Below are 14650 nucleotides of genomic sequence, written 5' to 3'. Positions count from 1 at the left end.
CTCACGTGGAAGGCCTTCTCAGTATTGTCCATGCCGCGATTGATTTTGGAATAAGATTAGCGATGGGTTTGTTACAGTTAGCCGTGAGGGACCGGAGCGCGCACGGGTCCCGGCCGCCCGCCGTAACGGGGTCAACGCCGGTGGGCTTCCGACCTTTCAGGGTGACCTTTGACCTCCCGGTGCCCCCTCCCCTTCCCGGCCTCTGGATGCTTCCCGCTGTGGCGGCACGCTGTCCTTCCGACACGTCTCATTATTAATTAAAATTAAAAGAGCTGTGGCACGCTAGCACCAGTTAGCACAAAAATACAACACAGCACCGCGGAGAATTTCTTTTTAGTCGCCTTAGCATATGAGTTCTATCTTTTGATTTATTTTTCTTATTTTAGTAGGCCTCATTTGTTTGTATATAAACTGTATTTAGATTGGTTTTGTCAAAAAGGTAAATAATAGTTTTTAAAAAAATGTGTGTGTGTGTATGTATATATATATACACACACACATATATATTTATACACATTTTATATATATATATATGTATAAACCTCAAAATATTTTTTTAAATGTTATATTAAAAAAAATCAAAATAATTTTAAAAAGATGTATTTATATTTTTAAAAGATCTAAAATTTGAAAAAAATATACATATGTTAAAAATTAAAATAATTGTAAAAAATGTATATATATTTGAAGAATCTAAATAATTTAAAAAAATGTATAACATAATTTAAAAAAATCTAACTATTAACAATATGTGGATATCTACAAAAAAATCTAAATCATTTTAAAAATGTATCTACAATTCAAAAAAATCCAAATGATTTGAAAAATGTATTTATGTTTTTAAAAAATCGAAAATCTGAAAAAAAAATATATTTAAAAAATCAAAATAATTATTAGAAGTATGTGTGTATTTACAAAAAATGAAAATCATTTTAAAAATGTATCTACAATTCAAAAAAATCAAAATACTTAAAAAAATGTATAAATCTAAAATTCGAAAAAAATAGAAAAAAAATAGAAATAATTGTAAAAACACATATATTTCAAAAATATAAATAGCTAAAAAAAATGTATAAACATAATTTGAAAATTCTAAACAATAATTAGAAGTATGTGTGTATTTAAAAAAAATCAAAATCAAAATCGTTTTAAAAAAGTATCCACAGTTTAACAAAAAATCAAAATAATTTTGAAAAAACACAACGATTACTGTGCAAATGATTCCTCTGGCTGTTTACCTGCAAACATTTGCAGAAGGCCGAGTGGATGTCGAGCAGAGGCTCTGCAAACACTCCTCTCCATCCAGCCCCCGTTTTCTCTCCGCACCTGAGTGTTTTGTTGTTGCTGCAGTGTAACACCAAAATAGCAGGTGCTCACGGAGGCGTCCTCCGAGCCCACGGGTCGAGAACCCTCTACGCGCGTCTTCACGCTCGCAGGGTAAAAATAAGACTCGTAGTGTTCCTCAAAAAGCCCCTGTGAAACGGCGAGGAGGATCAATAAACAAACCCCGCGGAGACACACTCATAACGCCGGAGACGTACACCAAATATGGAGGCTTTTATTTTCATTTATAATCTGTGTAAAGCGTCCGTCGGCATTAATAAACCGCGCCCTGGTCTGTGTTTGCGCATCTGCAGGATCCTCGGAGCAAACACAAGTTCAAGGTCCACACCTACTCCAGCCCCACCTTCTGCGACCACTGCGGATCGCTGCTCTACGGGCTGATACACCAGGGCATGAAGTGTGACCGTACGTATACGTGTGTGTGTGTGTGTGTGTGTGTGTGTTTTTAAGAGGAAGAAAGAGGCAGCTGTTGCTTGGATAGGAAAGCATACTTGCTGTTTCTAGAGCAAACAGCCCACCCACTGATGTGTGTGGATTAAAATGTGGTGGGGCGCCATCTAGTGGACAGAATGAGACATTACATCTTTCTGTCTCCTGTTTCTAAATCATTTATTTGATTAAAAATAAAAGGACTTTTTTTTTTAAATTGTGAAACAATTCACAATCTTTGTACTTATGACCTTAAGATACTTAATAGCCTTGACTTGTTATTTTAACACTTTATAGTTTTATTTGTGTTTCTTATTCTCCCCCCTTTTTTATACTGTTTATACAAATTCCTACTATTATTTATTAATGTCATGTTTTACTTGAAACTCTGGCACAACAATTTCCTTCGGGATAAATAAAGTTATTCTTATTCTTAATCCAGAATAATTGCTACTGTACTTGTAATTGTTGCGCTGCTGTGACAAACCAATATCCCCGATGGCGATCAATAAAATATATCTTGATTCTAGTGTAGGTTTTGAAATTAAGCTTTCATAGAAAAATATGTCAATCATGTAAAACACATGTCGAACTCCAGTCCCGCCACCTCATTTTCTGTGACCTGCACAATCTTCTTAAAAGGTCTGATTGTCTTCGAATAAATAAATCAAACACATGGATTGACCAGAAACTACATTTCCCCTTATTCTTGCCGATCATGTTACCCTCCCAGTGACGGCATCCTGCCATTATGCATCCACATTATCGCCATTTGCAAGCGGAATTGAGAAATACAAATGATCCCTAAATGTCCAGGAAGAGAAACGTCGATGCAGATGTAAGAAAGACGCAAATGCATATGAAACAGTTTGGATTTGAATGAATCATAAATTCAGAATTATTTAAAATGAACCGGATCGTCTCCGCACATCACCACATGGCAGACGCAGGGACTAAACAAAAGAAATGATGGGGAAAAAAAGAGGAAAAATAAGTTTGGCTTTACTAAATATAGCATATCACATATTTTTCTCTTTGCAATTTACGATTCCCGTAAAATGATGTCTAGTAATGACACATTAGAGGCTTAAAAAACACGCGTTATTGTCAAGTGAATAAACTAACCGCTGCAATAACTCAAAGAATGATGTATCGTGTGTTTTTTTTTTTTTTTCCAATGCTGATAATATGGCTTCGTAAGTGATACTCAGTAGAAGTGGAAGTAAAAGTCATCGTCGTGCATAAATGTGATGTTAATTTCACAACTGAGCGGCGGCGTCTCGACGCCTGAATAGTTATTTTTGTGCGGACGTCAACTTCAAATTGCATCCGATCCGCCGTGGAAGTCGTAACCTTTTCAATTATTTCAGTTTTCACTCCCGTTAATCAGCAGGTTAAAAATACGACGTCATAAATCGTATCGATCCGTGAGGTGACGCCTATAAATCTGCGAAAGACCGATATGCGGGTGATAAAAGTCAGCTGATCAATATGTCAATCAGTGTGTGGAGAAATGTCTGCATGCTAATGAAAAGGCGGGACGTGTGTGTGTGTGTATGTGTGTGTGTGTGTGTGTGTGTGCGCTTAGATTGCATGATGAACATCCACAAGCGCTGCGTGGCAAACGTCCCGAGCCTGTGTGGGACGGATCACACCGAGAGACGGGGACGCATCCACATCTCCGCTCAGATCAGCGACGACACGCTCACCGTCACCAGTATGTCCGACCAACACACACACACACACACACACACACACACACGCTGAGTAGCATCCCCCAGAACCCTGCATCAGCCCAAAAACTGAAACTGGAAAGTCCATTAGTTGATCGATGATCCAACGATTGACCCACATCTCCACAGGGACGTGCGTCCACGTGGCCTCCCTCCCCCTGCAGAAAGCTCCGGATTGATTCTGGAGCACAAACTAAATTGTTGTTAAGTGTTGTCAAATGTGGCTGCGGTTATTTAGGGCAGGCTGGGGGGGGGGGAAAGAAAGGAGAAAATCCACCGTGTTTTAAGTGCGTCGCGTGTTTCCCACCTCGCTCTCAAACCTCTTGCGAATCCGGGGAGGGATTTCTCGGCGCCGCCTCGCCGTCGGAGGCTGATGCACTCGGACGGGCGGCGGCGCCGGAGGAGGCCTCCCGGAGTGGACTGCCAGCTCGGCGGGCGCCGGCTTCGGGGAAGAACCGCAGCTTGGCAGGCGGCGTTATGTAATGTTTACTGGCACGGAGGAAGACTATGCGGAAATCTTCGCAGATCCGTTCATCCGGGGGGGGGGGTCAGAGTCTGCCGTGATTGGCCGAGAGGCGAGGGTTCACCCTCGACCGGCCAATCATGGGGACACATATAGACATGTAACATTCACCCTCTCATTCATGTGCAATAAAAAATACAGCCATTCACACCTCATACAGGGACATAAGGCCATTCACCCTCTCATTCACACCTCATACAGGGACATAAGGCCATTCACCCTCTCATTCACATGTTATATACTAACAACCATTCACCCTCTCATTCACACCTCATATTGGGACATACAAACATTCATCCTCCTATTCACACCTAAAATGGACATGACATTCACCTTCTACTTACAACCATTCACCCTCTCATTCACACCTCATATCGGGACATACAGCCATTCACACCACATATAGGGACATACAAACATTCATCCTCTCATTCACACCTTATGTAGACATAACATTCACCCTCTCATTCACATGTCATATATTTACAACCATTCACCCTCTCATTCACACCTCATACAGGGACATACGGCCATTCATCCTCCTATTTTACACCTGATGTAGAAATGACATTCACCCATACATTCTCACCTCACACAGGGACATACAGCCATTCACCCTCTCATTCACACCACATATAGGGACATACAAACATTCATCCTCCTATTCACACCTTATGTAGAAAGGTGTGAATAGAACAAGCGTGGTACCAATAACGGTATGTTTATGTTATACAGAATTGACATTCACTCTCTCATTCACACCTCATATTGGGACATACAACCATTCATCCTCCTATTCACACCTTATATAGACATGACATTCACCCTCTCATTCACATGTCATATACTTACAACCATTCACCCTCTCATTCACACCACATATTGGGACATACAAACATTCATCCTCCTATTCACACCTTATGTAGTAAGGTGTGAGTAGAACAAGCGTGGTACCAATAACGGTATGTTTATGTTGCACAGAATTGACATTCACCCTCTCATTCACACCTCATATTGCGACATACAAACATTCATCCTCTCATTCACATGTTATATACTTACAACCATTCACTCTCTTATTCACACCTCATATTGGGACATACGGCCATTCACCCTCTCATTCACACCTCATATAGGGACATACAAACATTCATCCTCCTATTCACACCTTATGTAGTAAGGTGAGAATAGAACAAGCGTGGTACCAATAACGGTATGTTTATGTTACACAGAATTGACATTCACCCTCTCATTCTCACCTCATCCAGGGACATACAGCCATTCACCCTCTCATTCACACATCATATTGGGACATACAAACATTCATCCTCCTCTTCACACCTTATATAGAAATGACATTCACCCTCTCATTCACATGTTATATTCTTACAACCGTTCACTCTCTCATTCACGCCTCATATAGGGACACACATTCACCCTCTCACTCATAGGCTATATACGTGCACCCGTTCACGCCTCATCGAGTGACATGCCACCGATCACACCTCACAAAGCGAGAGACATGAGCATTCACTCATTCGGGTGTTATATACTAACACCCATTCACCCTCTGATTCACACCTCATATCGAGACATGCAACCGTTCACATGTAGGGCGAGATATGATCATTTACCCTCTCATTCACGGGCTATATACGTACATTAGCCGTTTAATTCACGCCTCGTCTAGACAAACACACTCCATGTTGGTGTGTCTGAAGTCTCCTGACATCTGGTGTCCTCGCTGTGCCGTGTCTTCGTCCCTTTGCAGTCAAAGAGGCCAAGAACTTGGTGCCCATGGATCCCAACGGCTTGTCAGATCCCTACGTGAAGCTCAAGTTGATTCCAGACCCCAAGAGCGAGAGCAAGCAGAAGACCAAGACCATCAAATGCTGCCTCAACCCCACCTGGAACGAGACCTTCACATTGTGAGAAACCTTCCTGGGTTCTGTTGTTTTGTCTCTGGGGCGGGACGGGGATCCTTTTCGGGTCACCTAGCAGTCACTCCGGAAGTTCTCTCCTTCCTCTTCGCCGGGCCGGGCCGTTGAAAAACCCGACGAGAAGGATGTTTAGAACTTAATCTGTCCTGACTCTTGGTTACATCACAGGATCTCGCATTTGGCGCAGGACGAGGGAGGTCTCAGGGGAAAGGGGAGTTGCTCCGAGATGTAGCCTGATACAACAGGAAGTGGATAATCCCGTGTAATGCACTTGAAATGGGCGCCTCATTAGATTCGGGCCTCGGTGTGTTCTTGTAGCCAAGACATATTCAAACGTGAACCAATTACAAAAAATCAGAACCGGCTTTATGATCCGGTTTACGGGTCGTACTGAGCTGAAGATAAACAACGGCTGGACAGAAAGACGTTACAAATACAGCTACAATTACAACACACAGGACTGGAATACAAAGTGCTGTGTGGTGGAGTAAGGCGTCTTTCTTCTTAAAGAGATAATTAATACATGGATAAACATGTTTGTTTATATCTTCATCTTCTTTTCCTTTGGGCTTTTCCCTTCAGGGGTCACCACTGTGAAGCAGCCTTCTCCATCTAACCCTATTCTCATAATCCTCCTCTCACACTCACTGCATCCATAAATCTGCTCATTGGTCTTCCTCTAGACCTCCTGTCTGGCAGCTCCACCTTCAGCAACCTTCTACCCAGATCTTCACCATGGTTTGGACATGAACAGAGGAGTGTTCACGTCCAAACCATCCACGCAGTCATCACTGTATCTCGGTCATACATGTCCTGCACCCCTGTGTCAAATTCTTCTTTTCCTTTGGGCTTTTCCCTTCAGGGGTCTCCACTGTGAATCCACCTTCTCCATCTAACCCTATTCTCTGGATCCTCCTCTCTCACACCAACTAACTTCATGCATTTATATGTATGTATATGTATGTATTTGTATGTATATATATTTATGTATGTATGTGTGTGTGTATTTATATATACACATACAGTATGTAGGCCTATATTATCTGTAGAAGGGATGTGTTATAGTATTTACAGTGTGTATATAGTTTATGCATTTGTGTGTGTGTGTGTGTGTATAGATAGATAGTATGTATAGAGATGATAAAAAGTGAATATAGTGGTGAGGAAGTGAAGATAAGGTAAATAGAAAAGTATGGAAGTACTGGTAGCAGGATGTGCTTCGTAGTGAAGATACGATATCTCCCCTTCGCCGCCATCCAGGCCCTCGGGCCGCGTCGGTTAAAAATTCTTCATTTTAGATAATAAACCGGCCCGTTGGGGGTTTTCAGAGCGGGTACAGGCAGGAGAATCCGTCTGCGGTTATCGGTAAAATAAATGTGACAACAGATGGAGGTTGTAAAAGCGTCCTCTATCGCTCCTCAGCAACCTGAAAGAGAGCGACAAGGACCGCCGTCTGTCCGTGGAGATCTGGGACTGGGATTTGACCAGCAGGAACGACTTCATGGGATCTCTGTCCTTCGGGATCTCGGAGCTACAAAAGCAAGGGATCGACAGATGGTGAGATGACGGCGCTTGGTTGCTCTAGCGCGCTGCTAGACCTTCACTTGGACTGACGCCTTCGTGTTTCTGCTTGGCGGTTCAGGTTTAAGCTGCTGTCCCAGGAAGAAGGAGAGTACTTCAATGTTCCCGTCCAGCCAGACGGAGAGGACGGCAACGAGGAGCTGCGGCAAAAGCTGGAGGTGGGGCCGAGGAAGGGCGCGTACCTTCTCCGGGAACGGTTCCTTCCACGTTTTCAATCGCTATCCCGTCTTTTCCTGTTCGCAGAGGGCGAGAGTGGGTCCGGGGAAGCCCGCCGACTCGTCCTCCTCGTCCTCCGTCTGCAAGTACGACAGCAACGGCAACCAGGACCGCGTCAAGCTCTCCGACTTCAACTTCATCATGGTTCTAGGCAAGGGGAGCTTTGGCAAGGTGCAGTTCCGTCCCCTCTCCCCTGCGAGCTCGGGCTCCTCGGTGCCTTCAGGAACCGATGGACCAACGTGTCGTGTCCACGCAGGTGATGCTGGCCGAGAGGAAGGGGACGGACGAGCTGTACGCCATCAAGATCCTCAAGAAAGACGTGGTGATCCAGGACGACGACGTGGAGTGCACCATGGTGGAGAAGAGGGTCCTCGCTCTGTCCGGGAAGCCGCCGTTCCTCACTCAGCTTCACTCCTGCTTCCAGACCATGGTAGGTCGCCTACCATACCTTCTCATCCGCAGAAGGACGGTGGTTGTCCTCGCAGTGACCGTCGATCCCCTGTCTTCCAGGATCGATTGTATTTTGTGATGGAGTACATTAACGGCGGGGACCTGATGTACCAGATCCAGCAGGTCGGAAAGTTCAAGGAGCCCCACGCTGTGTGAGTGCACTCCCGGTCCGAAAGCCCTCCATCGCTAACATTAGCATGTAGAGCATTAGCATCAACCCTAAAGTCCAACGTCCTTTTTCAGCAGCTCCACAAAGAGGGAGCTTCTTGTGCACAGAACTTGTATGTCTCACCAGATAGATGGCAGATACCTTAAAAAGCTGGAAAATCCTGTCTTAGTCAGTTGCTGGATCAGAAGAGCTTGCGTGCAGTTTAGCTAAAAGCCCCCACGGCGCCAATGGAGACCTAAAGAATTCTTCTGAAAGGAATCTGAATTCCCATCCTGTTTCTCCGCTTGTTAAAGCAAAGTCAGATTTGATTTACGACAAAGGTGTCTTGTGACACTCCATGTAGAGAAGGTCTAGACCACCCATTCTTGACAGCGGCCAGGAAGCACGTCCTTTGACAGGGTAGGAACCTTATTGTGGGCGGCCAGACAGACGGAGTACAAGGGTTAGCTATTGCTACGAATACCAGTAGTGCTAACAGCAGGGTTTCTGCGGGTCAAAGCATTAAAAGTAATTAAATAGACCAAGCAAAAATGAGGGCCTTAAATGGTATTAAAAAGCGCTAAGTTCAGAAGACCTTATATGGCATTAAAATGCATTAAATTCACTGCCTGGATGTATTAAAAATTTTAGCGCTTGATGAGGAAAGACATCACTTGCAATTTATTCTGATCAGGCTCTATAAACATTTACTGTAATTTCTGGGCTATTGAGCGCACCTGAATATAAGCCGCACCGGCTGGAAATAAGTAAATAAATATATGTGTACATATATAGGCCGCACTTATTTACACAATCATTTTTAGCTGTTAGCTGATCGCTAACTTCCTCTTCCTCCTGCGCACTAAAACCCTTAAAGTCGTCTTCTTAGATGACGGAATTGAACGGCCTCAAAATTTCTCTGTGATTTCATTGGCGAAGCTAAATGTTTTAGCTTGTTATCCACAAAAAAAATCCATAAATTAGCAGCCACATTATTGTTTAAGACTTATTGTTCAAAGTCTGCGAATAAAGTAGCGGCTTATAATTCGGAAATTACATTATTCTTTTTTAATGAAATTGTGTGATGATTGACAATTGGAATTGTTTCATTGGCTGTTGCTCATGACTGGTGTTCAACCAGAGTTGGAATGAGTTCTGGAATGAGTTCTGGAATGAGTTAGATGAAGGGATGCAGAATATTCCCAGAGATGAGAGAGTGGTCATTGGTGCAGACTTCAATGGACATGTTGGTGAAGGCAATAGAGGGGATGAAGAAGTGATGGGCAGATTTGGTGTACAGGGTAGGAATGGTGGTGGTAGAATTAACAAAAATCATGGAAATGGCTGTAGTGAACACCTTTTTCCAGAAAAAACAGGAACATAGGGTAACTTATAAGAGCGGAGGTACGAGCACGCAGGTAGACTACATCTTGTATAGACGAGGTAACCTGAAAGAGATCAGTGACTGCAAAGTAGTTGTAGGTGAGAGTGTAGCCAGACAGCATAGGATGGTGGTTTGTAGGATGACTCTGGTGACAAGGAAGATGAAGAGGACCAAGGCAGAGCAGAGGACAAAGTGGTGGAAGCTGTTGAACTGTTTTCAATGTGGAGTTGAGAAAGGGTCTGGGTGGTCAGGGTGAGCTTCCAGATGATTGGACAACTACAGCTAGTGCTATCAGGGAGACAGGTAGAAGAGTACTTGGTGTGTCATCTGGAAGGAAAGTAGATAAGGAGACTTGGTGGTGGAATGAGGAAGTGCAGGAGTGTATACAGAAAAAGCGGTTAGCAAAGAAGTGGGATACTGAGAGGACTGAAGAGAACAGACAGGAGTTCAGGGAGGTGCGGCGAAAGGTAAAGATAGAGGTAGCAAAGGCAAAACAAAGGGCGTACGATGACTTGTATGCTCGGTTGGATAGTAAGGAGGGTGAGAATGATCTATACAGGTTGGCGAAACAGAGAGATAAAGATGGAAAGGATGTACAGCAGGTCCGGGTGATTAAGGACAGAGAGGGGAATGTATTGAGAGATGCTCTAGGAGTGATGGGAAGATGGAAAGAGTACTTTGAAGAGCTGATGAATGTGGAAAATGAAAGAGAGGCAAGAGTAGAAGAGGTGATTATTGTAGACCACAAAGAAGCAGAGATTAGTAAAAGTGAAGTGTGGAAGGCATTGAAGAGGATGACGAGTGGAAAACCAGTTGGTCTTGATGATATACCTGTGGAGGTGTGGAAGTGTCTAGGAGAGGCAGCGGTAGAGTATCTGACTCGATTATTCAACAGGATCTTAGGAGAGTGAGAAGACGCCTGAAGAATGGAGACGAAATGTGATGGTGCCTGCTTTTCAGAATGAGGGGGATGTGCAGAATTGCAAACAGTAGTATGGCTTCATGCCTAGACTGGTGCAGGACATGTATGCTAGCTGTGAGACGGTGGTACGGTGTGCTGTAGGGGTAACAGAGAAGTTCAAGGTGGATCCATCAGGGATCAGCTCTGAGACCCTTCTTGTAGTGGTGATGGACAGGCTGATGGATGAGGTTAGACAGGAATCTCCATGGACCATGATGTTTGCAGATGACATTGTGATCTGTAGTGAGAGCAGAAAACAGAAAGAGGAACATCTAGAGAGGTGGAGGTATGCGTTGGAAAGGAGAGGAATGAAAGTTAGTCGCAGCAAGACAGAATATATGTGTGTGAATGAGGGGAACCCAGGTGGAACGGTGAGGCTACAGGGAGTGGAGATCAAGAAGCTGGAGGATTTCAGGTACTTAGGGTCAACAGTCCAGAGCAACAGAGAGTGTGGAAAAGAGGTGAAGAGACGGGTCCAAGCAGGTTGGAATGGGTGGAGAAAAGTGTCAGGGGTACGAAGAGATAGAAGACTTTCAGCCAGAATAAAAGGAAAGGTGTACAAGACAGTGGTGAGACCAGCGATAATGTTTGGACTAGAAACTGTTCCAATGACCAAAAGACAGCAGGCAGAACTAGAGGTTGCAGAGATGAAGATGTTGAGGTTCTCGTTGGGAGTGACCAGGATGGAGAGGATCAGGAATGAGTCTATCAGAGGAACAGCAAATGTTAGATGTTTTGGAGAGAAGGTCAGAGAAGCCAGACTGAGATGGTTGGGTCATGGACAGAGAAGGGATAGTGAATATATTGGTAGACGGATGCTGGAATTGGAGCTGCCAGGCAAGAGGTCTGGAGGAAGACCAAAGAGAAGATTTATGGACGTCGTGAGAGAGGATATGAAGATAGTTGGTGTGAGAGAGGAAGATCCAGAGAGTAGGGTTAGATGGAGAAAGTTGATTCCCTGTGGTGACCCCTGAAGGGACAAGACGAAAGAAGAAGAAAGCTGATACCCGCAGGAACTCTGCTAATAGCTGGAATGATTAGATTCATCTTTACTTACATGTGCAGGGCAATGAAATGCAGTTTAGCTTCTAACCAGAAGTGTAAGAAAGCAGCAGGTGCAAACAGAATAAATAAATCAACCGTATGTACGTGGTATAATATGTCGCTAATAAATAAGGGTGCTATGAACACATCCAGATGGAGGTGTGTATTAAGTGTAGTGGCTGTAGACAGGAAATATGGATGTAATTTCCAAGTAGAAATGGGCAGATGATAAGGTATGCTGTACAGAAATACATTCGAAATTAACATTAAATAGTGCATAAATTAATCTGGACAGTAGCTGCCTGGGGTTACTCATCTAGTGCAGTAGTGTGTGTGTGTGTGTGTGTGTGTGTGTGTGCAGGGCAGTCCAGTAGTACAGTCGTTAATCCGAATGATGTGTCCTAAAAGAAATAAAAATGGTCTGGCGAGACGCTGCGGCAGATCAAGCCCCGCCTCCTGGGAACCTGCAGCATGAGGAAGCCCAGCAGCTCTGCAGAAGATGAGAAGTCCATCATGAAGACATGAGTGCAGATAGGAAGAATTTTATGGGAAATCCCTTTAGCGAGCAAGCGGGCCTATGGCAGCAGAACAAGGCTAGCTTAGCGCTAACGATAACCTTTCTCACCAGAAAGGTTAAATAGGCGTCCGCTCACTCTGCAAGTCTCGCGTTTCCATTTCGACAGTGTCTAATTTCCTGCAGATTGACTGCAAAGAAAACCCGAGTAATTTGACATTCGCCCGAAAAAAGGTGCTCTTCCTCAGCCACCAATGTGGCTAACGCGATCATCTGTGTTCTTCAAGCTTCTACGCCGCGGAGATCGCCACCGGACTCTTCTTCCTCCACTCCAAAGGCATCGTGTATCGGTGAGCGGCCTTTGCGCCCGACCGCAAACATCCCATAATAGCGAGGTTACCAACCAACCCGAACCCCTACGTTCGTCCCCGCAGGGACCTGAAGCTGGACAACGTGATGCTGGACTCTGAGGGCCACATAAAGATCGCCGACTTCGGGATGTGCAAGGAGAACATGCTGGACGGGGTGACCACCAAGACCTTCTGCGGAACGCCGGACTACATCGCCCCCGAGGTGGGTCCAGGCGCTGCCGGGAGCCTTCCGGGTCCCTTCGGTCTTCTTCTGCATCCAGATGGAGATACCACGTCCCCTTTTCTTTTGTCTCTATGCCGCAGATCATCGCCTACCAGCCATACGGGAAGTCGGTGGACTGGTGGGCCTTCGGAGTGCTGCTCTACGAGATGCTCGCCGGACAGGTAGAATCTGAATAATATATTTTAGAAGAGAAGTCAAGGCCAATCCACTCTGTCGATTAGAGGGATTTTCTGAATTTGTAGATAATTTGCTCAAGTGAAGGATTGTCTTTTAGAAGTTAGCTTTTAAGCCTGAAGCTAAGAGTACTACAGATGCAGTATTTGCTTTGAGAATGCTAATAGAATGCTACAGGGGAGGTCAGAGGGAGCTGCATAGCGCTTTCGTAGACCTAAAAAAAGCATACGACAGTGTGCCAAGAGAGGAACCGTTAGACTGGTACAGGACTTGTATGCTTGCTGTGAAACAGTGGTGAGGTTTGCTATAGGTGCTCCTCTGTTCATGTCCAAACCATGGTAAAGATCTGGTTAGAAGGCTGCTGAAGGTGGAGCTGCCAGGTAGGAGGTCTAGAGGAAGTTAGTTGGTGTGAGAGGGGAGGATACAGAGAATAGGGTTGGATGGAGAAGGTTGATTTGCTGTGGTGACCCCTGAAGGGAAAAGCTCAAAGGAAAAGAAGTCTAAACCTGAAGCTGCTCCTCTCAAAAGAGCCCGACTCTGCTGTTTAACTCCTCCTGTCCACGCAAATCCACTCATATTTATAAACGTCTTCCCCTCCAGCCGCCTTTCGACGGAGAAGACGAGGACGAGCTGTTCCAGTCCATCATGGAGCATCACGTCTCCTACCCCAAATCCATGTCCAAAGAAGCCGTCGCCATTTGCAAGGGGGTGAGTCACTCTTAACACACTCTTAGATGATCGTCCAGATGATCCTCTCTGCGGAGGTCAGCTGTCAGAGCCGCGTAAGCATTAGCATTTAGCTTTGCGATCACGCAATGAAGAAGCAGATGCACCTTAGATTTCTTTTGGGTCGGTTTATTCAGTTAGATGTGTAACAAACCCCTGACAAGACGTGTGTTTTTGTGTAGCTAATGACCAAGCACCCAGGTAAACGTCTGGGCTGCGGTCCGGAGGGCGAGCGGGACATCAAGGAGCACTCCTTCTTCCGCTACATCGACTGGGAGAAGCTGGAGAACAAAGAGGTTCAGCCGCCTTTCAAACCCAAAGCTGTGAGTACACACAGTTTTCTTTTATTTTGGGGGTTGGGGATTGGTTTCAAAGTGCTGAAGGAACATTGGAGGTAAGTCAGAAGAGCCGCTCATCCGCCACAACCCCAACCATCGCCCGCCATTGGTCGCCGCCCTCGCAAACACGGACCGTACGTTTGCGACGGCGGTCACCAATGAGAAGCGGGCGGCCTCACCGGCCCACGCCTGCAGACCAATGGAAATCCGCAGCCACGGCTGTGACCGATTTGATTGGTTAACGTCATGTTTTGGTTGTACAGTGGTCCCTTAAGATAGGAATTTAAATTTGTTCCAGAAGTGGGTTTGTATGTTGATCTTTTTTTTTTTTTTTTTTGTATAGTAAATGAATTTTCCCCATTTAGAATAACAGAAAACAAATTAATTAAAACTCACAAAATAATGATATTGAAATAGAAAACCCTTGACAAAGAAGGGTACTGATAACGTCAGCGGCACCAAAAATCCAAACTTTTGATGATTATTTAATTAAAATTATCTCAACATTTCAATTAACCAATGCTGATTATTAAATTAAATGAACTGAACAT

The 14650-nt window shown here is 44.6% G+C and overlaps 1 protein-coding gene across 2 annotated transcripts in view; it reads left to right on the top strand.

Moving 5' to 3' along the window:
* Positions 1-14650, top strand: part of LOC147229058 (protein kinase C beta type-like) — a 36831-nt gene that overhangs the window by 15109 nt on the left and 7072 nt on the right. For both annotated transcript variants that reach the window (XM_086157543.1, XM_086157544.1), the window contains exons 4-16: positions 1638-1749; positions 3362-3490; positions 5801-5957; positions 7392-7526; positions 7612-7708; positions 7794-7937; positions 8023-8196; positions 8277-8368; positions 12555-12617; positions 12702-12840; positions 12942-13022; positions 13636-13743; positions 13944-14084. In XM_086157543.1, the coding sequence (XP_086013669.1) occupies positions 1638-1749; positions 3362-3490; positions 5801-5957; positions 7392-7526; positions 7612-7708; positions 7794-7937; positions 8023-8196; positions 8277-8368; positions 12555-12617; positions 12702-12840; positions 12942-13022; positions 13636-13743; positions 13944-14084 (1572 nt within the window). The remainder of the gene's footprint in view (positions 1-1637; positions 1750-3361; positions 3491-5800; positions 5958-7391; positions 7527-7611; positions 7709-7793; positions 7938-8022; positions 8197-8276; positions 8369-12554; positions 12618-12701; positions 12841-12941; positions 13023-13635; positions 13744-13943; positions 14085-14650) is intronic.

Source organism: Fistularia commersonii, chromosome 12, assembly GCF_037954325.1.
Source record: "Fistularia commersonii isolate RoL2024-O1a breed Wild chromosome 12, RoL_Fcom_v1.0, whole genome shotgun sequence".
Classification (NCBI taxonomy): domain Eukaryota; kingdom Metazoa; phylum Chordata; class Actinopteri; order Syngnathiformes; family Fistulariidae; genus Fistularia; species Fistularia commersonii.
The sequence above is the reverse complement of the archived record's forward strand: the minus strand, read 5'-3'. Positions and strand labels throughout refer to the sequence as shown.